General features: G+C 59.1%; 9 protein-coding genes across 9 annotated transcripts; all 9 read right to left on the reverse strand.

Annotated features, from left to right (window-relative positions):
- Window positions 1-572: 572 nt before the first annotated feature.
- Window positions 573-8,174, reverse strand: LINJ_36_3500 (hypothetical transmembrane protein; the record flags this gene model as incomplete). The annotated part of the gene is made up of 1 exon (XM_001469645.1): window positions 573-8,174. The coding sequence occupies one exon, from the start codon at window positions 8,172-8,174 to the stop codon at window positions 573-575; it is 7,602 nt and encodes a 2,533-aa protein (XP_001469682.1).
- Window positions 8,175-9,345: 1,171 nt separating this feature from the next.
- LINJ_36_3510 (conserved hypothetical protein) lies at window positions 9,346-9,933 on the reverse strand (the record flags this gene model as incomplete). Its single annotated transcript, XM_001469644.1, has 1 exon — window positions 9,346-9,933. The coding sequence occupies one exon, from the start codon at window positions 9,931-9,933 to the stop codon at window positions 9,346-9,348; it is 588 nt and encodes a 195-aa protein (XP_001469681.1).
- A 1,721-nt stretch (window positions 9,934-11,654) lies between these two features.
- On the reverse strand, window positions 11,655-12,326 carry LINJ_36_3520 (conserved hypothetical protein; the record flags this gene model as incomplete). The annotated part of the gene is made up of 1 exon (XM_001469643.1): window positions 11,655-12,326. One exon carries the CDS (start codon window positions 12,324-12,326, stop codon window positions 11,655-11,657), a length of 672 nt encoding a protein of 223 aa, XP_001469680.1.
- Window positions 12,327-13,412: 1,086 nt separating this feature from the next.
- On the reverse strand, window positions 13,413-13,721 carry LINJ_36_3530 (conserved hypothetical protein; the record flags this gene model as incomplete). Its single annotated transcript, XM_001469642.1, has 1 exon — window positions 13,413-13,721. The coding sequence occupies one exon, from the start codon at window positions 13,719-13,721 to the stop codon at window positions 13,413-13,415; it is 309 nt and encodes a 102-aa protein (XP_001469679.1).
- A 1,062-nt stretch (window positions 13,722-14,783) lies between these two features.
- Window positions 14,784-15,191, reverse strand: LINJ_36_3540 (conserved hypothetical protein; the record flags this gene model as incomplete). Its single annotated transcript, XM_001469641.1, has 1 exon — window positions 14,784-15,191. One exon carries the CDS (start codon window positions 15,189-15,191, stop codon window positions 14,784-14,786), a length of 408 nt encoding a protein of 135 aa, XP_001469678.1.
- A 918-nt stretch (window positions 15,192-16,109) lies between these two features.
- LINJ_36_3550 (putative ribosomal protein L29) lies at window positions 16,110-16,322 on the reverse strand (the record flags this gene model as incomplete). The annotated part of the gene is made up of 1 exon (XM_001469640.1): window positions 16,110-16,322. One exon carries the CDS (start codon window positions 16,320-16,322, stop codon window positions 16,110-16,112), a length of 213 nt encoding a protein of 70 aa, XP_001469677.1.
- A 1,085-nt stretch (window positions 16,323-17,407) lies between these two features.
- On the reverse strand, window positions 17,408-17,620 carry LINJ_36_3560 (putative ribosomal protein L29; the record flags this gene model as incomplete). The annotated part of the gene is made up of 1 exon (XM_001469639.1): window positions 17,408-17,620. One exon carries the CDS (start codon window positions 17,618-17,620, stop codon window positions 17,408-17,410), a length of 213 nt encoding a protein of 70 aa, XP_001469676.1.
- Window positions 17,621-18,438: 818 nt separating this feature from the next.
- Window positions 18,439-19,359, reverse strand: LINJ_36_3570 (short chain dehydrogenase-like protein; the record flags this gene model as incomplete). Its single annotated transcript, XM_001469638.1, has 1 exon — window positions 18,439-19,359. One exon carries the CDS (start codon window positions 19,357-19,359, stop codon window positions 18,439-18,441), a length of 921 nt encoding a protein of 306 aa, XP_001469675.1.
- Window positions 19,360-20,119: 760 nt separating this feature from the next.
- On the reverse strand, window positions 20,120-21,205 carry LINJ_36_3580 (vacuolar protein sorting-associated protein-like protein; the record flags this gene model as incomplete). Its single annotated transcript, XM_001469637.1, has 1 exon — window positions 20,120-21,205. The coding sequence occupies one exon, from the start codon at window positions 21,203-21,205 to the stop codon at window positions 20,120-20,122; it is 1,086 nt and encodes a 361-aa protein (XP_001469674.1).
- Window positions 21,206-22,103: the final 898 nt, after the last annotated feature.

Below are 22,103 nucleotides of genomic sequence, written 5' to 3' on the forward strand. Positions count from 1 at the left end.
ATATAAACATAAGCATACACAAGCAAGTAGCGAGCGGAGAGGAAGAGAGAGACAGTCATAGATAGAGAGCACTGAAGAGAAACAAGCAAAACGCAAAAAGAAAGAAATCAGAACCGCAACGAAAAGAAGCGGTGCCGTAGGCGGAGATGCACATCTGTGCGCATGCCGCACATCCTCCCCCTCCCCCTTCCCCGCTGAGGAGCACGAGCGCCTCCGGAATCGCCATCTGCGTTGCGATGGATCCAGCCTTCTTTCAGGTGTGCATTGATTCCCGGCACCTGCGCAGAGCACATCAAACAAGACGCCTGGGGACCCTGGCGGTCGAGCCACTCTATCGAAGTGCACGCTGTCCAGGGGTGGGGAGGGGGAGGGTGTACTTCTCCAGTGTACGGGAAGAGACAAACGGGGATAGGAAAGGACGGCAAAAAAAAGGAAAAGGACAAGGAGAAAGATCGACCGTCGGTGTGCTGCGCAAGTCTACGCGTGGCGCCTCTTCAATGCGCTTTCCCCCTCTTGAACCGACAGGAGCCTTCCCCTCCTACCCCTTGTTCCGCCTTCAGCGCCAACCTTCGCTAGCCACCTTGCGCCGGGTGCGGCACAGCTGCGGGCACGCCACTGTCGCCATGCCCCTCGCCGGCCTCTCCTTCGTGTGCCTCGACTGATGGATTACGACGAATATTTCGGCGCCGCACCTGACCCAGCCCGAACAAGTCTTCATGGCCCGCATCCCCGTACATGCAGCGCAGCGGCCCTGTTACACGGAACAGTCGCTCCGCTGACCGCAGCAGGTCCACAAGCTCGAGGTATATGGTGTGCTCAAGCCGCAGGTCGCCATACTCTCGAGCCATCTCCATGCACCGCACCATGTTCTGCAGGGCGGCCGGGTTGGCCATGTTAGAGTAGAGCAGGGTGCTCGTTTGATTTGTCAGCACGGAACGCAGCAGCCGACCAAGGGCCAAGACAAACGTGGTGTAGAGGGCTACGATGCCGATGCCTTTCAGCAAAGAGATGCCCATGACCACCGTGCCGGAGATGATGACCATGTACATGGGCACCTGCTTCGCCGCCACGCGGCTATTCATTTGTGCGGCGAGTGACGCCCGCACGGTGCGGCTGCCACTACCGCCGGTGGCGTCTTCGTAGTTGAAGTCGTCACACCCCTCACCTGTCGTCAGACACCGCCACTCGGCCGCGCTGCTCGAGTTCTCAGACGGGATGTTGCCCTCTGGGAAGAGTGGTGCGCAGTGCAGGCACCAGTAGCGCACCAGTGAGTTGAGAGCGACATCCGTGTTGTGGTTCAGCTCGAGCGTGCAGTTGTGCTGGTTGCGGTGGGGGAAGCGCAGGCTCGTCGGAAGTCCGTCGATCCGACTGGCGCGGTTGAAGACAAATGGGCTGTAGAAGAAGGGCAGAGAAGCAGAGCCGACCACGATGCTGCTGCTGCTGCTGCTACTGCTACTGCTGTTCTCAGAGTCCTCCACTGCTGCCCCTCTGGTGCCGCTGGTTTCTCGCTCCAGGATGGCGACCAGGTCCTGCGCGGTGTCCCAGGGAATCGGCCAGCGGTTCACCAGCGACGCCGCCGCAGCAGCGTCCGTGCTGCTCACGCTGCGAGAAACCTCCAGCGTCTGCAGCATGTATGCGCTGGACGCGTTTGACGCTACCGCGCGGAGGCCGGCCAGTACCTGGCGCACGGCCTGCGGGCTGGCCATCCATAAGCTGCTACTGCATGACGTGAACTCCATCAGCTGCACAGTCTTCCCCTCGGCCATGAAGCCATACGAGCCTAGCGTGGGGCGGGTCCGTTCAATCCACGTCCACCATCCCTCTGGCGTCGTGACGTTGTCGCGCACCGTGGTTGCAAAGAAGTCGTAGGCGCCAAAGAAGGAGAGCTGAAAATTGAGCTGCGTGGCGCTGTTTGCCACGGTGGACGGGTTGTAGGTGGAGTAGTAGAGCAGAGGCCCCAACAGGGCCAACAGGACAAGGGCGAGGCGGCTCACACCAAATGCCCACTTGGAGAGCGGCGCCACCGCGTCACCAAGCTTTTCGTTGTTGCGGTGCTTTTCCAGGTAGCGATCCCGGCACTGGTATACGTACACGTAGATGTCCTCCACGGTCAGGTACTCCTGCAGACTCAGCGACGTCCGCAACACTGTCCAGTCCACCAGCGTACGCAGCTCCCAGAGAAATGGAAGCGAGCGATAAACCGTGAAGCTGTAGCTGAGGAGGCTGCCTAAGTGGGTCGTGAAGATGTGGCGGCGGCGGTGCACTGGGAAGCCGCGGCACACTTGCGTCACCGAGAGCACAAGAGCCACAACTTTGAGGGCGAAGTACACGTTTCCGGTGGCGTGCTCCGACACCGTCACCGCGTTCCGCCACCACCAGTAAAAAAGGGTGTACGAGATGGCGCACACGCCGTTGGCGATCGCCTTCAGACGCATGGAGCGCTGCACGTACAGCATGCGGTCCATGACAAGCTGCAGTACGCTCACGCATATCAGCAACGCCATCGGACCAGGGAGCAGGTTGTTCTGCACGTTGTCCTGCAGCGTTCCATTGTTGTTGCCGGCGATGCGACTGTAGTAGACGGCGACGATGAGCAGCGCCAGCGAGTCGACGGAGGTGTAGGAGATGTACCAGTCCTCGCCAACACCCGGCACAGTGAGGAGGTTTTGGGAATAGTCGGCCACCAAGGCGCGAAAGGCGCTGATGATGCTAGTGCCATGCGAAATCGGTGTCAAGAGGAGAAAAGATGCTGAAGGTGAAACTGTCGTCGCTGCTGTGACGCTGGTGGACAGCGACGCGCCTCCAGCCGACGACGCCGGGCCTTCTAGCATGGCCGTCACGTCGGATCTGTCGCGCTCCATGCTTTGCTGCTGATCCCGCTCTACATGAACGCCGTGAATGATGCACACACGATCGTGTAGCACGATCACCCCTATCGTCACCAGATCCATCCAAAGCGTGCCGTAGCGAAGGGGGCCGCGCGAGTAAGGCACATTGGCCCACACCTGATTGCTGTTACTGCTGCTGCGATCCTGTCCCTTTAACGGCAGCAGTATCCAAGAGAGTGCGGTGATGAGGGAAGAGTTCGTGTTGCCGAAAATTGTCCACATCGAGGCCGCCTCCTTCAGTAGCACCCCCGCCCCGACATACACCCCAAGCGCCTTGTACACCAAGCGTGGGGGGTGGGGGTGGTAGGCAAGGGCCACCTGCACCACGTAGCACAGCCCAATGAGCTCCCATAAGCAGCCAGTGAGGAGTGAGTTCACGACTGAGCAGCCAAGCAGGGCGAAAGGGGTGTGCCGCAGCACCACTTGCACCGCGGCGCGCAGGGCGTACTGGCTGAGTAGCCAAAGTGTCGACGTGGAGGAGTCAGCGGCGACAGCGGAGAGGCGATACTCGGAGGGGTGGTAGGTGCACGCTGCCAGCTTGTCGCATATCCGTCGTAACCACCGCGCACACCGCTGCCGCCAGCACCGCGACAGGGGTGGCTGCGCCTGGTCGGACGACAGTGTCGGGGCATTGCTCCTACCGTCTGCGGCGGGAAACGTCAGGAGAGGCCTCGGCAGCTCTCCTGCGTCGTCCAGCACCTCGTTCACCTCCTCCGCCTCCAGCACTGGCGTCATAGACGGCGGCGACGGCATCGACACCCTCACTCTCTCAGCATCACTGTCGTGTTCGTCACCGTCCTCCTCGACGTAATCGGGGCTTCTCCGTGAGCATACCTGACAGGTAAAAACCACGTCATCACCGGCGCGCAGCGCATCGAGGTACGAACATACTTCCCGGTCCACACGCACCACCTTCTCGGTTGCATTCGCCATGTGCGACAGCAGCTGCCGCTGCAGGGCGGCATGCCGCGTCTCACTTAGCAGTCGCTCCTCGCCCTGCTGACGCAGCAGTGCCGTGCCGGACTGTGGGCAGTTGTACACGCAACTTTGCAGCCACAGACACAAGAAAAGCATGACGTGCCGGTGGGAGAAAACGAGCGCATTTCCGTCCACGTGTGAGGCATCCACGGACCACCCAATCAGCAGCCCCATCCAGAGCGGCAGCTTTGGTATGGCGTCGCGCACGCAAGGGCAGGCAGCGACCAAGGCGATAAGCGGAAGTAGGGCGTAGAGGGCGACGGTCAGACGCCACCACCGCCAAAAGCTCCAGTGCAAACGCGGGTGTCGCGCCGCCAAGCACAGGCCAGCGAGAAGCAGCGCTGCACGTAGCACACAGGGAGGCGACGCCGTGGCAGAGCCGACGGCGACGGAGCCACATGCAACCAGCGGCACCCGGCGCGCTACGCTCACAACGACACCGCCTTTGCTTGGCGGAGCTGGGCCTGTCGAGAGGGGCGACGTGTCAGCCCCCTCGGCGGCTTCTTCGTCGCAGTGAAACACGCCAGCGACGTCCCTGAAAAAGTAACGTATTTCGTCAGGCGGCATCTCAGACAGCGACGCGGAAATGTCTTCGCGGTTCTCGCGCAGCTGCCGGGAATGGCGCCGCAACCAGTCCAGGAAGCTCGGGCTGTGGCTATGGCGAAGGAGATGTTCGCTTTCTTTGTCACGTGGCGCCCCGCTGCTGACTCGGAGCACCGCGCACGCCGCGGCGGCAGCGCAGCACACGCTCTGCAGCTCCGCCATCATCTTGTCTTCGTTAGTGGAGCCGCCAAACAAATACGGGTACGTGGCAAGGGCACTCCACCAAGGGAATACTGTATGTAGCCAGTGCAGCAAGTAGGCCAGCGCCATCAGAACAGCAGTGGCCGACCCGCACGCACCGAAGAGCCAGCGTCGCCGCTGCAGCACGCCGCAGCTTCGCACTTCCGCCGAGATCCACACCACCGTGATCAGCACACCAACCCCCCAGCCCAGGGCGATTTTTTGGGTGAGGTACAGCAGTACCCAGAGCAACAGCACGTAGAGGTGCGTCGCGCATGTGCGCTGCAGCCGGCACCACATCCTTCCCCGTCCCGAACAAGTGGCCACCGTGTTGCGCTCTCTCCACCGAGCCAGCAACGCGCACTGCAGCTGCAGGAATTGAGCGGCACCAACCAACAACGGAGCTGCAGCAACGACCAACGTAGATGGAAGGTTCGCGGCGGAGCCCATCGCAGACGAGGGCTTCCAAAGGCCGAGAAGCTGTGCCGCAGATACGCCAAGCCGCGTCTGCGCATCGAGCCAGCCGGGCGAGAACCACAGCTGGTATACACACTGCAGTGCAGCGTGCACGGCAGCCACGCCAAAGGTCCAGCAAGGGAAGACTCCGAGTCCCGGGCCAACCAAGTAGAGCGCCGCCAGAATGCTCGGCCGCTGCAAGGCAGTGTGGACCATGCCGGCGAGAATAGCTATGGAGAGCACATTGGAAAGCACCTTCGGCCACCACACAAGTGCCCGCCAAAACCAGGGCGTCGACGCCTCCGGTATACCGGTGGCGGGCGCTGCAGCCAGCGAGGATGGCAGCGAGCTCGGTAGTGGATGTGGCCTCGCGGTGGCCGTCGCGAGCACAATGATTAGCCACCAAGGAATGGAGAGCGGTGTGAGCCACATGGCGGAGTCGGCGGGGAGGCCGATGTCCTGCGCGCAGCGCCCCTCCGATCCTGGCGGGCATCCGAGTGTGCGCAGGAGTTGCCAGAGCCGCGGCTGCACAGGCTCGAACTCCGCTGTCAGCATGCACATGAGCACCACCCCGCAGTAGCCCACAACGAAGAAGCGACGCCACACATACGCGAGTCTGTGCAACCGCAGGTGCTGCAGGAGGGCCACAGTAAAGAGAAGAAGGATAAGCCCCGTGACGCTTGCACTCCTCGGCAGCAGCAGGGCGATCCACGCGAGTGCCACGACGCCAGCGACCTGGTGCACCGTGCGGATGAAGCGTGCCCAGCTACAGCGGAACGCGAGGCACTGCGCGATGTGTGTCCAGTTGGTGAGCCACTTTGGCGTGTACCGGCTGCACCACATGAGCACAAGCTGGGCGCAGAGGTACGGCGCACAGTCTTCCCACGTAAGGGAGGTGAGGCCCACGTAGTTGCAAAGAGTGGCCTTGAGGAAAGACGGCTGCGTTCCCGTGGGAACGAGCTGACGCTGCTGCTGCTGCTGTCGCTGCTTTTCGTCGCCGGCGGCAAAGACGCCATAGCAAAGCTGCACACCGACAACAACGGCCACACACACCGGCGGCACCGAGCGCACCCGTCGGTATAGCATGGCGTTGCCGCCGATCACGCTGACGCAGAGTGACACCACCAGACACGTGGCATGGAGAAGGTCCATGGAGACGCCGCTGGTGCCGAGAACAAACATACAGAAGATGACAGCGTAGGTGTAGAAGGGGCCACTGACGAGGAGCTGGGCCACTTCCTCCACCGTGAGGCCCCCTCGCGAAGCGACAGGCGAGGAGGCGCCTGACTGTTGCGCGGCAGCTGCGCAGATGGCGTTGAGCTCGATGGTGCGCGGCGAGCGTCCCACGGCGACTTGAAACAAATAACGCATCTGTTTTCGGTCTGCCGCGGCGTCGCTCAGCTGTGCACGCAGCCACGTAACCTGTACAGAGTCTGTGAAATGCGCGTTGGCTTCGGTAGAAAACCCCACGCGGTTTACAAGCGACGACCGCGACGGCGCAGCGGGCTCCGCACCCTCGTGAGCGCTGTTGCCGCCACCGCCGGTGCCGTCCACACCTGCGATACTCACGTATACTCCAAAAAGGAGAGCGATGAGATGCTCCGCGACAACTTGCGCACCGACAGCACGACCATCGTCCGGGTATGCGGGCCTTGCTGGTGACCACTGCCCCCATGCCGCGGTGCGCGGATTGCCCGCCAACGCTTGAAACACATACTGTACGAGAATCGTGCAGCACAGCACGGCCAGTGCACAAGCGATGGCGATACGGTGCGGCGAAGGTGGTGCCATCGGACTCTGTACCAGGCCGCCAGCGCAGCAGCAGAGGTGGAGCAGCCACACTGCCGTCGAGACGAGACTGGGGTAGTAGACAGCGTACGCGAGGAGAGCCGTGATACAAGCAATGGCAACCACCTGTGGTGCTCGTCGGTGACGATTGGGCAACCTTTCGCCACGTGCGGACGTCGATGGCGAAAAAGCGTCGGGCACCGGCGTGACCAGCACCGGCTGATCCCTCGCAGCGAGCAGGCGAGTGGCCTCTCCGCTAGCTGGCACCGCCGCATCGGCGCCACTATCAGGTAAGGCGCTCTCTGACGATTCCGTGCCGTGGCACATGAATGCTGCGCCGAGGAAGACGCCTGCCATGCCCACCATCTGCATCGCGTAGCGAAGACCTGCAACAGTGTCCAAGGCGGCGGGGCCCATGCCGAGCAGCCTGCACCAGTCACCGTGCGCATTCGTGAAAAAGAAAAAGGCCCCGTTCTGGGTTACACACACACACACAAGGACCACCGCGACGGCGGTTCCGAATGCGTGAGGAATGTGGCGCTGCGCCCCTTTCCCGCTCTGCACCGCACGGCCCGGCGGTTTCCGGATGCGGTGCTCGACGTACAGGAAAGCTGCTGCAAAAACAAAGGTGAAACCTTCTAGACACAAGCCGACCAGACTCGGCTCAGCGGTCCAAGCAGCAGCCCAGCTAAAGAGGGACAGCAACGGCCCAGCTGCGGGGCGATGAGCGGCGAGCGCCGCGCCTGCCCAGCGAGGAAGGAAGCTCGAAGGTACCGGCCTGTCCTGCACCGTGCGCGTGGCGTCATTACGAGAGAGAACGCGACCGGCGAGAGTGCGCTTCAGGATTGACAGATATGCCCCCAGGACTACGGCTGTGGCTAATGGCCACACGATCGTGTTGACGTAATCTGCAGCGTCCCACTGCTGGACGCCGAGGAGAGCCCAAAGAGGGTAGAGAGTTCTCCATACGGCCTTTTGCACCCATGCTGTGTTGTACTGCAGCGTTGTGACTAAGTTTGCGACAAGGCTGCACACTGTCGAGGCCACCAAGGAGGCAAGTAACACTTGCCAGAGGCGCAAAGGAAAGAGATGCTGACCGATGAGTGCGCTGCGGTGCTTACTGCAGTAAACAAGGCCCCCAATCAGCCACATCGGGGCTCGCAGGCTCACAGCGCTGATAGTGGCGAGCGCAAAAAAAAGAACGTGCAGCGTCGCCACGCGCCGTCGAGAAATCGGCGCCGGCCCTCCGTCCATCGTGATGAATTCGTGAGAGGACGACATCAAAACAAGAAAAAAAGGTCGTTGCTCGCTTTCTGTGCTGCTGCTGCTGATGCCGGCGCGTGCGCGTGGGCAGGGCGGAGAAAGGAGCAGCTAAATGCGTATGGACGCGCCTTTTCTATTCTAGGGAGATGATGTATGGATGTATGTATGCGTGTGTCGGCCGAGCCCCCGTATGCCTATGGCGCACCCTCCAAGACACATGCGATGGAGCAACACCACCACAAAAACACAAAGAGGGCGAAGCTTGATGCGTGCGACGCGTCACGTTGAACCGATGACCAATAACGAAGCAGTGGAATACTTGAGTAGGAAAGCAAAGCAGAAGGAGAAAGGATGCAGCTGTGCTAGAAATAGAGGGCGTATGAGCAGGTGCGTGTAGGTGGGGTGATGGTCAAGCCCAAACGCGCAATCCTACTGATGCCGACGTACGCGTTGGTTCGTTGTCCACCCCCCAGGCATCGGCTGCCGACAACCCGAGAATGCAGCGCGCACCCGCGAAGACACTAGAGGAATTCGATCGAGAAAAAAGACGCAAACGAAGCGAGAGAGAGAGAGAGCCGACGAGGAGGTAACCCACGCGCTTGAAGAGATTTTGCTCGCCACGCACTGCACGGACTGACGGCTGCAGGAGTGCCATGCTAGTTGTGCCCGAGAGAGAGGGAAGGAAGGAAGGGGGAGGGGGTGCCAGAGAAGAGGTAGGATCAGCAGCCTATGTGCCAGCGCACGGGTGCTCACGCTACGCACGAGGGAATGGTGACGTGCACAGATGGTTTCCAGTATCCCTTGCACGAGAGCCAAACAGAAGCATGTCGGCTCTCTTCTTTTCTTTTCGAGGTTCGCAAAGCTCGAGAGCGCGGCGTGCTCTCTACATCACAGCGCTCTTGCGTCAGCCGTCCGCATCAGCGTCTGCGAACACCGATCGCCTCGCCTCGCCTCCCCCCATATATATATATGTGTGTGTGCGTGACTGGCACTTCACATGCATGCAGCCTTAGAGATGTGGATCTCCCATGCCTGTCGGAACAACTACGCAGTCCCCTACAAAAAAAAAAGGTAACGCGCGCTGCAGCATACACATGCAAACCCACAAGCACCCCATACAAAACACCGACAAGGCAGGAGGAGGAGAACGAGAGAAAAGAACGTCAACAGCCTCACCTCGAACAGTCCATCAGTTGTTGTACAAGGTCGAGCGGGCACCCGTGACGAAGTCCGGCGTGCCCCAGCGACGCTGCAGCTTGCCGTGAGACTTGATAACGTTCCACATATGCGCCTTGCGCCACTGACTAAGGGACGTGTTTTCGATCGTGTTGTCAGCGATGATGGCCTGAATGCGCGAGTTGACATACTCATCCATGACAGTGCTGTTCGCTGCCTTGCCCTCCTCGGTGTGCACACGTTGATTCCACCGCATAATCTGCGCGTGCGATGGGTGCGACACGAAGACGCCGCCGTCCTCGAGAGCAAACATGCGAAATGTTGGAGACAACGTGCGCGTCGTTGCGGAAAGGCCGCGGTTGTCGGCAAAGTCGTCTCGCTGCTCCACGCTAGTGGTGGCTGGTGGTGGTGGTGGCACCGGCATCACCTTGAAGGTGCGGTCCTTCTTGGGGCTGTAGACAGACATACCAAAGCCACCAAAGCCGTAACGCACAAAGCCGCGGTTGTACACGCGGCCGTAACGCGTACCCGCATTAGGGTGCTGCGCGCGTTTCTTCTGATGCGACTGCACACGCAGCACCGCTTGAGTAAGCCGCAGCATCACTGCGTTGTAGCGCCGCCGTGCCCGTCCAGGCGCGCAAAGGTCAACAGATCTGCAGATGACTACGCGATGTGAGCGTATGGGAGAGCGAGGAGCGGCAGCCTTGGTGACGCAAGACTCCTTGCTCTTACTGCCTTGAGTGAGACAGGGGGGGGTAGTAGAGCTATCGGTGCGCATCAGACAGTAAAGGAATGTGGACACAAGTAGAGGTGGTAGGTGTGAGGGAGAAAGGGCAGATCCGCGCGCATGGGAGGGAGGGTGCAACAAGGGAGAGCAGGATAGAACGAAAGCGAAGCGTACCCCGCTTCTAAAAAGATACTCGGATGGCAGGCTGTCGCAGAGGGGGAGGGGGGCTGCTGACGCGCAGACTCTAAAGACGGCGCAACAAATGCTATCCACGCAAATCGTGGCGGGACTACAGTCAGCAGTCACCTCTGCTCGCGCGTCGCACAGAGGGTACGGCAACAGGAAAAGCCACAAAAAGCTGCGACCACCTTTATTCATTCGGCGCCTCTCTCTTCAGTCGATTTCGCGCTCCTTGTGATGGTGCCGCTGCTTGGGTCACCGTTAACAGCGCACCAGAGAGTAGATGCACGGATGCGTGTGCGCTCCACAAGAAGCGTCGTACCTGCACACAGGCATTTCATCGCCCCCACGCTCAAGACCCTCGGCCCAACTGCACGCACGCAGACGGGCGGTTCGAAACGAAAAAAAAAAGGTGGCGAGGCGAGTGCTTGCGCCTCGTGTGCACGCGCTCTATGCAATCATGCTCATCTCCTGCTCCTGTCACATATCTCTGGCTTTGGCGAGTGAGGATGTAGCAGCCTAAAGTGCGTTAGTCGTTGCGTGCCTGTCGAATTGCCTGCACCCTCTCCAACACAGCATCTACGCAATCCTCTCTGCCTCCGGCTGCTGCGTCGTGCGCGTTGGCAACTCTCGCCAAGAGGGAATCCACCTCCTCCTGGAGAATCGCCGTGCGGACGTGCGCGGCCCGCACATCGCGCGCCACGTCCTCATCGAGCTGCTGAAGACACGAAGCGGCGTCCGCTGGAGCTGGCGCGTGCGTAGACTGGGAGCGCTGTGGCGCGCGCTGCACTGACGACATCTCCACCACCACACCAGAGGGCCCATAAGCGGGGGTCGCTGAGTCCACTGTCGTCGGATCCATTCTTGCGTTCTTTTATTCGTTGGCTACGGGTGGCTCAACTATGTGGGCGCAATGATAGCAGTTCGCGGCAGTACGAAGGAGAGGAGGGAGAGATGGAAAGGAGAGAGTCATGAAGCGCACACCGCATCGACTGATGTGACATACGCTGAGGAAGGCGGCCTCAACGCTTGCGTGCTTGCCCCCTCCTCTCTCCCAACTCCGCCACAGGACGCACGAGGGGTGCTGTGCTGTCAGCGTGCGACACACGCACGAGAAGGAACAGCTCGGACGCTCCTTGTGCCTGCTCACGACTTGCACCGCCGTTTCCTCTCTGGTCACGTGCGGCCATGGCTCTGCATAGGTGCTGACGTCGCACAGGAAGGAAATATGGGACGGAGGATAGTGCCGGTGACGACAACGGCAGTGACCAGAGCCCATGCTTAAGAGCCGAATCTCACAAGCGCCGAGAGGAGAGACCAGACGAGTTTTTCGCATCAGATGCAGATGTGCCATCGTTCTTTCTCTCATGCTTAAATGGCCAGGGCGATTACGCTGCATGCGGGGTAGAGGCAGACTAGCTCCGCGTGCGAGACTTGGAGTAGTTGTCTACGATACGCTCCAGGTTGCGGAAGTGCTTCCGCTTGAGCATGTCAAAGTTCACAGCACCCGTCTCGTCAATCGACGTGGGGTCGTCGCGGCGGAGGTACTCGGCAATGTTGTCGATGAGCTGCTGCTCCTGCATCGACGAAATGACCCGGAAGAGCCGCTCAGCCTCCTCGACGGTGATGCGCTGATCGTCCTGGTAGGCGCGACGGATTCGGTCTAGCGCGGATCGGCACTTGCCCGCCTCGGTGGCCAAGAGCGAGTTGGCACCGTTGAAGGTAATGCAGTTTTTCCAGATGAGCTCCACGTCTTCCATCACCTGTAGGGCGGTGGAATAGGTGTCGCCCTTTACAATGTTGTCGAGAATGTGTCGCAGGCTCATGGGTGACTTGACCACGTCGTAGTACGTGAAAATTTCCTGCGCCAGCGCGTTGACGGGCTCGCGAAACCACACAGAGCTCTCTTCCTCATTGTAGAGCTTGTAGATACAGTGATACAGCTCAGCCACCTCGGGGATGGTCTCTAGGGACTGTCGATGCGCGTGCTTGCCGGCTGGCAGCGGCCGTGGGTGCTTCAAGGCACAGTCGATGTACTGCACCCAGTAATCAATCTTACCCAGCGCATCGCCGGGTTGAGAGGCCATTGTAGATGCAGCGCTAACGAAGACAAAAAATAAAAACGTCGTCGATGCTCCCGTCTTTCCTTTCCGAGTGTATGCGTGCCCGGGTGTAGGCGTGGGCTTGCAACGCTGCACAGCACAGATGGTATAGTTGCCGCGGCAGCGAAGGCGAGGGGGAGGGGAGGCACCTCTTTCTTTCCATTCACCTCTATGAATCTGAAACGTACTCACAACACGGTTGTGCACAGGGCAACAACAAGAGGGTCGGTGACACTCGCCACACAGCGCCGACAGAAACGAATATGATGATAGAGGTCCGTGGTGACAGTGGTGATGAGAAAACTATCGGAAGGGAGGAGCACAGACGGCACAGACAACACCCGCAGTGCCGGAGGTGCTGGTGCACACACTTTTGTGATCTTGCGTCTTCAAACACAAAAAAAGGAAAGGAAAGGGAGGTGGGATGGATGTGGGCGAGTCGCTGGAAGACAGAGGCGAGCTCCGCTCACGAGCGCACCGGAGAGAGCCAGAGGCAGCATGAAGGAGAAATCAAGATAACGGAAATAGGCAGCAAGCTGATGAGGAGGAGCGGGAAAGCAAGGCGCGTGGCGCAACGGGGGAGGGGGTCTGTGACAAATCGATCCGTTTTTTTTGTTGTTGGAGGTGGGTGGGTGGATGTGGGGGGGGGGGCGGGCGCGCGGATAGAGTGACAAGGCGCGTTTCATGTGCGAGTGTCTGCGTTCCTGCTGGCCAACTACGCTGAAAATCCGCCCTCTGCCAATCCGCGCATAGAAAAAGAGCAGGGGACACAAGTCACGTTACGCCGCCTCTTTATTTTTTCCTTTCCCTACCTTTCCTGCGTTAGAGTGTTTTTCTGGTTTTCGCGTCCAATTTCGGTGCCAAGCGCAGCTCCATGACACCGGCACCATACCAGCAAATTTTCTGTGCTATGCGGCAGCACGTAGTGCAGAAAGTCACGAAGAGGGGGGATCAGGGGAAGGACCGTTGCAGCCAACGCTTCTACCGCACCTCGCTTGCGCTCAGCGTCGTGGCTGCCACCATCTCCGCCATTCCTTTTTTTTTTCTCCCCGCCGATGCGCACCGCTGCCTTCACCGGAAGTGCGTGGGGAATCCAGGCTCATCTTGCTTGTCCGCCACTCGCACTCGGAAGCCTCGAAAGTTCATCTGCGTCGCCTGCTGCTTGAGGTTTGTTGCGATGGACTTCTGCCACGGCGGGAGCGCCGTGTCCGGCACAAAGACGATTCCTTCAGCGTTCTTGGCCTCGAAGTCCTCGAGGCGGCGGCGGTTCTCAATCATGACACGGTCGCTGGTGACGGGCTTGTACGGCTCCCGCCGGTTGAGGAGGAGCATGTGCTTGCTCGTGATCTTCGTCGCCTTGGCAAGTCGCTTGAGGCCCATATCTTTGGCAGCAGTATCAGCTTCGTGTTTCAAAGGAGCTAACTGGCCCGCCTGCTTTTTATTTTCAGTTTGCCGTGTTGAAGCAGAGTACAAGTTCACGCATCCAGGAAGCTGAGTACCTGCACCGTGGGGTGGAGAGGGAGAGAGAGTCCCTCGCACCCGACTGATGCTCTGAGGCTTCTCTTCATTGATCGGTGAGATGCACGGTAAAGCGATTCGGGCGAGTGCTCGATCCATGCTCCCCCAAAGGAGGCGAACCGATCACAGAATATGAGTGAGAAAACAACAGCAGAGCAAGAGCACACCAGTGATACGGAGAGAAATACAAGATCGCCTCAGCCATGGGCACCATGGCCAGCTCCTACCCCTAAGCACGCGCAGCTACCCACCCATCCACACCAGCGCAGCGTCCATCGTGTTCCCCGCCGCCCCCCTCTCCCCGGCACCGTCGGCGCTTTGAATGGATGACAGGCATCGGGAAGCAGTGGATCCGAACTATAAGGATCAACGCAAAAGGGTGAGGGACTTCTTCTCCGCCCATCTTCCGAAAAAAAAGCAGAAACGATGATGAGATCATTGCGTCCCTCTCTTCGTGTATCACGAAGCCGAAACCGGTGGCAGATGGGGGAAGTGCGCCTCTGCCCCCTGTCGCTGCACTCCCGTGGTTGGGTTCCTTCTCGTTTTTTTTTTCGTGTTTCGTAATAGCCGTTAAGTGGATCGCCTTTGTGTTTGTTTTGCTACGCGGCCACTCTCTCTCCGCCTTTTTCGTCTTTGGGCTACATAAGGAGCTCTATTCCCTACAAAGAAATGGACGAAAGCCCACTGACTTCCTGCCGTTGCCGGCGACGACCACTCGCCAAATTCGACACAGCGTCCCCGCTGCGCACCGGCTGCGTGCTCACCAAGAGAGACAAGAGGTAGCGAAGCTCGAGGTGAGGTGGTAGAGCTGAAATGGGAAAGGGAAAGGGGAAGCACCCCTGTATTCGCTTATGGGCAGTCCGTGAACAAGACGCTCTCTGGGGCACCATCGTGGCAAAAAAGATCGCTGTTGGCTTGCGGAGGCTACTTCTGCTCCTCTTCAGCTGCATCGGCGGTAGCTGCGGCTGCCGCGGCCACCTCCATCTTCGCAGTCGGGGGCTGCACGAGAGGGCGACTAGAACCACGGCCAATGCACACAGCGGCGAAGAAGACAAGAGGTACGGCGACGAAGTGGACAAGCACCATGTCTGCGGAAGGGAGGCAGCCGAGAGGGTGCTTCATCACATACCGAGTCTCCTCCCCGAGGCGGGCTATGCGATACTTGAACAGCTTTGATTGCAGTAGCAGGAAATCAGAGCTAAGCATGCTAGCCAAGTCCCTGTTCTCGGCTTTGCAGGCCGCCAATGTCTCCTGGAAGGTCTTGGCCTGTCCAGGCTCCTTGAGGAAAGCGCTGACAGCGCGCCGCATCACAGACGAGGAGCGACGGAACATGATCGCTGCCCGCGTTCGCACCCCGTCTCCGTTTCTATCAATCTCGGTCCCGACCGCACTCTTTCGGTGCTGGAGAGGTGCACTGCTTCTCTGCCCCGCGTCAGGGGCGGAGAGGAAGAGTTCAGGGAAAGAAGGAGAGAAAAGAGCACATCAGATGATAAGGATGGTTTCACGTGTGTGCTCGCCAGAGCGGCAAAGGATAGGGAAGATGGTACACAGCGGATTGCTCAAGAGCACACGTGCAAGAGAAGGGGGAGGGCCAAAGCACCAAAATCTACGCGATACTGATAAGGGGGCATGACCCCTCATTCCCCCCCCCCAGCCCCGACTCCCGGGACCGCGAATGACGTGATATCGGAGCACAGGAGAGGCGCATCCAAGCAAGGCGGGTGAGCACGCTGCACACCTTGTTTCCGCTAAGCGTATGCCGTAAGCCACGCGCATGCCTCTCTCACGTACGCCTCAGTGTCGTCCGTGCGGCGCGCTGTAGTGAGACGCAGACGTGATGGTTTTGCTTTGCTTTTGTGTTTCTTCGTGCGGTGGCAACATCATACAAGTGAGTCCGGCGATACACAACCACGCCTATATATGAAATAGAAAATAAAAACAAGTATCATAGCATCGCACGGATTCAGTTCACTCACGGACTGCCCTGCGAGGGTGCACAATGTCTCTTCCGCTCACACGCACGCCAGCACACGCCGCCCACTTTCTGTTCGCGTTTGGTGGACATGCATAGCACAACTCTGCTGAGTAAAAGGAAAGGCGGCAGCATGCAGGAGAGCGCACCAGCGCACTCGCTCCCGCCCCACCCGCACGGGCGGGCTCGCTTAGGCATCTACCCGAACAAGAAGAGGAGCGGGAAAGAGACGAAAAGACGAGCATGACTCACTTTCGCACAGACTCCTCCGATCCTGCTTAGTTCTTGGCGGCAAACGCAGCGATGCGCTCGCGGCGCTTCTTCAGCGCCGCCTTCTGGTTGTGCTTGCGCACGCGGCGGGCGTTCACCAACGCAGGGAGCCAGCTACCACGCTTGGAATTGTGGAGATGCAGGGGCATAGGGCCCTTGATCCCATTGCGGTGGTTCTTGCTCGACTGGTTGTGGTTCGTGTGGTTCTTCGACTTGGCCATCTTGAATGAACTGAATCTGTAGAAGCTGTGGCAATAATGACCAAACACAAGTCAGTGAGGCGGCGGCGGTGGTGGTGGGGGGTGTAGGGGGTCCAGGAAACGGGTACCATTGTAGAGTTTGGTGTTGGCGGAGGTGGCGCATGCAGACGAGATGTGTGTGTGCGTTTGGTGCAATGAGACGGGGTGAGTGGGGGTAACACACCGCACCATACAGGCGTAGAGGTCAGCCGAGGGACAAAGAGAAAGAGGGGTCGGGGAGGTGTGTGTGTGTGTGTGGAGGGCAAAGCGGGAGCAGAAAGGAGAGAGGGATGAGAGCAACAGATGGGTGGAAGGAGTGTTCCATTATGGATGCGCACGGTCTACACAGGCGCACGCGCATGCGTTCATGCGCACCTATCCGGATAGCAGCGAGCGACTGGTGGAAATTGAGGCGAGGACACAAGCAATGCAGGTGCTAGCTAGATGCCTGTTAGCCAACTACGCAGACGCAGCACCATCAGGGGAGTGCACGAGGACGGCGCTCACTTTGTGGGAAGCGGAGAGAGCTCATGCGCTTCGCTGACACCGGTATTGTGTTATGGGGCTGCTGATGTATATATATATATACGTATCCCTTCGCTTTTTCGTGCGTTTGGCGTGAAGAGTAAGACCCGAGGAAGACTCACCCCCAAAAGAAGAAAACGAAAAAGAATCAGGCACGAAACACACACGCACGTACGCAGCCACACATACACGGTGATAGCAAACGAACAACAAGAAAAGAAGGGTGTCGGAAAGCAGAGAAGGGGGTAGCCCTCTCTCTCTTGGCCCCTTCCCACTGTTTTCTTGTTGCATTCCGAAAGACATACCACTTTTGCGTTCGAAAGGCCATCAAGAGGACCAGACGAGAAGAGAATCGATAACACAGTTAAGCGCACCATCAAGGTTGGTGGCGTTGCCTGCTGATGCGCTTCACCAGCCCCGCTCCCTTTCAGCCTTGCGCTACAAGGATGTGAGCGAGCAAGGGACGAAGGGACACGGCATGGCGCGCACGTGTGGCTGCACACGCTTTTTCTTCTCCTTCGCACACACTCCTCCGATCCTGCTTAGTTCTTGGAGGCAAACGCAGCGATGCGCTCGCGGCGCTTCTTCAGCGCCGCCTTCTGGTTGTGCTTGCGCACGCGGCGGGCGTTCACCAACGCAGGGAGCCAGCTACCACGCTTGGAATTGCGGAGATGCAGGGGCATAGGGCCCTTGATCCCATTGCGGTGGTTCTTGCTCGACTGGTTGTGGTTCGTGTGGTTCTTCGACTTGGCCATGGCTACGCTTGCGTGTGTGTCTGTGTCTATGCGAAGGGTGGGGAAAGGTTTTGCAGAGGATAGCGTTAAGCGAGGAGCGCCGGGAAGAAAGATGTGTTTGAGGGGGAGACGTAAGACCAGAGCGGGTGGAAGGAGCGAGACAGGAGGGACGCCGAGCGCACAGGCGCATACTCGCTTGCTTTGTGCTCTTTCCATGGCTCCCATTTTCATCAGCTCCGGCACAGAGAAGAAAATGGCGGCGGCGAGTGCATCAAGTAGTTCCTCCACATGACAGCCACGCCATGCGTGTGCGCCGCCGTTCCTTCGTACTCCTTCTTGTTTTTCTTTTTCGTTTGTGTCGTCTCCCTTTTCTTGGACTCCTGCAAAGGATGATGAGGCTACTTCTCGACACCGCAAACCTTTGCGAGATCAAGGAGGTAAAAGACGCACAAGCACGCGCACAGAAGGCACCTGGCAAGAAATACGTGCAGCGAACGAAAATGCGATGCATGGCCAAGAATGAGAGAAGAATGAGAGAAGAACGAGAGCACCAGACACCGAAAGCGAGTGGGTGCTGCAGCATTGCCGCCACACCCTTCTCTCTGAATGCATCTCTCTCCTCGTCGCCGCTTTTATTGTCCGCCGCTGGCAGTGTGTGTGTGTGTGGGGGCATGGGGCAGGAGAAAAAAATATGTACTGAAAGCTGAGATGCGAAGATTCCCCGGTGATACGCAACTGACAGTCAAGACCCACATGCACACGCAGGCGCCGACGTCGACTCAACGAAGCGGGTACGCCACGCGTTTCGCGACCGAGCGCAGCTGCTCGCTCGCCCCACATCAGTGGTGTTCCAGAGACTGGAGGCTCTTGCGCTTCACCAGTACATCGATGATTCCCGTCAGGAAGGGCCGCAGGCGATAGGCGAGCTTCCCGCCCGTCGTCATGACAATCTCGGCATCGTCACACAAGACGCCGTCCATGCACTGGCGCGCGCACACAGCGGGTGAGACGCCGCGACGCTGATTGCCTCTCAGAGGCTTGCCGTCGTTTGTCAACACGCGACTGTGGAAGTCCGTGTCCACGTAGCCGGGGCAGCAGAGCGTGATGCGCACCGCCGTCTCACCACGCAGCGCGTTCATAAAGCCCTGAATGGCGTGCTTCGACGCTGTATACGCACTGCGCAAGATGGACGGCAGCACACCAGCAAGAGAGGACATGACAACGATGCGACTGGGCGAGCTCGAAGAGTGATTCTGCGTGAGCTGCGGAAGGAAGGCCTGCAGCAATCGCACGTTCGCGAAGTAGTTGATGCTCATCATGGCATGACACATTTGCTCAAAGGCGGGCTCTGTCGTGAAAGGGGCAATGGCGCCTGCTCCGGCGTTGAGCACAAGGTACTTGAGAGGGGGGGCCAGACTCCTCGCCGTGTCCTTGTAGAGGCGAGCGTACTCGCTGCGAACGCGATCGGTGCCCTCCACCTTGCTGATGTCTGCTTGGATGTACTCGACCCGCGGTGCTCCTGCCTCCCTGCACACCTGCGCCGCTGTCTTCAGCGCCGCCTCGTTGCGGCCCACCAGCACAATTTCGCAGTGAGAGACGGCGAAGATCTTGGCCAGCTCCATCCCCAGCCCGGAGCCGCCGCCGGTGATGAGAGCGACGGCGCCTGCCTGCAGTCGCTGCCGGTTGACTCGGCGGTACACATGGCGGCTGAGAAGCGCCACAGCGAGGGAGAGAAGAGCAGCGAAAGCAACGCGAGACATGCCTGGACGCGACAATGAGCTGGCCGACTTATTGTTGTGCTTTTCTGTTTCCGCGTCGGTGAAAAAAATAAAAATGATGACCGTAAAGCCACGCGTACGCACGTGTGTGCGTGCGGGTGTTGGAGGTGCGAGGTGATGGAGAGAGAGTTGACAGAGGGGGAGGGCAGAGGAGGCAGAAGCGGCGGCGAACGCGTGCACAAGGCCGTGCGCTCGTATGCCGCCGGGATAGCTAATAGCCTTGCAGCATCAAGGCGCGCATATCGACCAGAGGAGGTGGGGTACACGAGGTACCATCTCCTTTCGCGGTGCTCGTGTGTGGATGAGCATGTGTTGCCCGTTCCTCATCCGATTCGACCGCGTCTGCCGCCGTAGAGCTCATATGATCGTGATGTAGAGTGAGAGCTCGACATGGTGAAGGAGAGACAGCAAACAAGAAAGAGGGGATAGTGAATGGAAGCCGTAGGGACGGTTTTGATACGGAGGGGCATCCGCGTCACGCGATACACAGGAGCGAGAAAACCAGCAAAAAAGTAATGATAAAGAGCTACGAGGGAAACGGGCCGCAACAACACGCGCGCGAAAAAAAAAATCGAGCAACGAAGGCAAAGAAGCAAGTAGGCTATCAAACAAAAGGGGAACAGAGCGGCAGCTGTCTAGATGGCGAGAGAGCGGGGGTTGGGGTTGGGGACAAGCACCATGGGAGAAGCGAAACGCGAGACACAAACACTCATTGGCGTGTGCACGCGAAGAGCGCAGCACATCACGCACTCCATCCGCCTTTCGTATCCACGTCACCCGAAGCATGCTTCACTGGTAGGCCCGAGTTGAAAGAGGTGGGTGGCCGCTCCTGCCCCGTGCGGCGGTACAGCTGGATTTCTTGCTGCTTGAAATACCGCTTCCCCTCTTGATTCACCAGCACCAGGTTGAGAAAGTAGCGCACGCTAAAGAGATTCTCAACGTTCATATACGACGGCGTGAGGCGCGGCACCGACTTGAGGTAGAGGCGGATGGGGACCACTTCTTCCACAATAGGGGTGCCATCCATGACCTCGAACTTCTGCAGCGTCTCCGACTCCATCGTCTCGCCTGTCTGGCCAGGCGCGAGGAACTCTTTACGCACTAACCCCACCTCGCCGTACGCGATGTCCATGTCTGCTACCTTGTACTCGACCTTGCCCAGCACCCGCTCCGCCAAGTGGAAGATTTTCTTATCGTAGCGGAATTCAATATGAAGCACGTTGTCCACGCCAACGTTCATCGCGATAGACTCAGGACCGAAGCACGTCTCGCGGAAGTAGTTCATGTGCGCCGAGGCATCAGGCTGCGACTCGCTGAGCGCCGCGTCGACGCGGTGCACCCACACCTCCGCCTTCACGCTGGGGCTCTTGATGCGTTGCTTGACCGTCGCCTGTACGAAGTACCTGACTCTGGCGTAGATGCCGTGGTACGACTCATGCTCCTTTGGTGCGGAGAAAATGAACTCGAACGGCGTCGGCTGATTCAGCGTGTCTGGCTCGAACTGGCGCTCCTGCCTGAGGAAGACAACGCGCGATTCGACTTCACGAAACGTGCTTGCCACGCCGATCAGCTCCACCACCACACCCTGATGCGAGTAGGAAGAGCCGGTCGGCGTCACCACCACGCGTCCCTTGACAGGCTCCTTCCACGAGTAGAGCGGGAAGCGCTCGCTTACCTTGTCGTAGATGTCCACTACCTTGATCTTGTCCTCCTCCGTTTTGTCATCCAGCACGATTTCGAGCTTGCAGCCGTCGATGCTGCGCAGGATTCGACTCAATAAAGAGAAGCTCTGCTGCCCCTTCTCTGGCGGCAGCTCGTCGCGAAGCATTGGAGCGCACTGTAATCCCTAGTCTGAGTTTTTTGTTCATGCGATGCTGGCATAGCCCACGGCGTCCGGCGGTTCCAGCGGCGCCACGCCGGCGATACCACACTGCAGAGGCACAGTGGGTAAACAAAGTGCACACACACACGCGCGCACTACGGAGGAGGAGGTCCTTCTACACAACAGCAATACGCGCAGCGCCGGTGCGTGTGCCCTGCAACGCTGCGGAGAGGTGTACCTGTGCAAGGATGAGGGCCGTCGGGCACGAGAGGGCAGGCAGGCGGCACAGAGGAGAGAACACACAATGGACGTGAAAGTGAGAGTACGAGGTGCTTGTGAGACCTCGTATGCGAGGAGTGACGACGGCACACGAGCGAAGGGCAGGGGGCCGATAGGGGGGGAGAGAGAGGTGGGGTGTCAATGCGAGGCACACATGCTTTTTTGCAAACTCGTCCTTTGCTAGCGAGCCCCGATTCTACAGCACGGATCTACGCATGCGTGCACAGCTGCCAATGCCCGAGGAGCCGTGCACACGTACAAGAGTGTAGCTCGCTTGCTTCCTTTATCTTTTTTTTTGTTTCGTGCGTGTGTCTGCTCGTCCACGTCGGTTGAGGGAGGGGAAGCTAGAGGAGGAGGAGGGTGGAAGAGGGGGGCGCCGCCTCGTGTGCGGTCGCACACACATCTACATGCAAGCAAATAGAAAGAAGGAACGAGGAACGGAAAGAAAAAGACGGGGAACATACAAGGAAAAGTGCATCAAGGAGCGAGCCTGAGCTGTTGCACGCGTGGATGGAGCTGCCACTGCCCGCGTATGTTTTGTGTAGAAAAGCCGTTTGGAAAATGTGCGCATGCGTGTGTCGGAGAGGGAGAAGGAGAGGGAGGGGGAGTGGCGGGGCCTTTGATT

The sequence above is a fragment of the Leishmania infantum genome, chromosome 36, assembly GCF_000002875.2.
Source record: "Leishmania infantum JPCM5 genome chromosome 36".
NCBI lineage: Eukaryota > Euglenozoa > Kinetoplastea > Trypanosomatida > Trypanosomatidae > Leishmania > Leishmania infantum.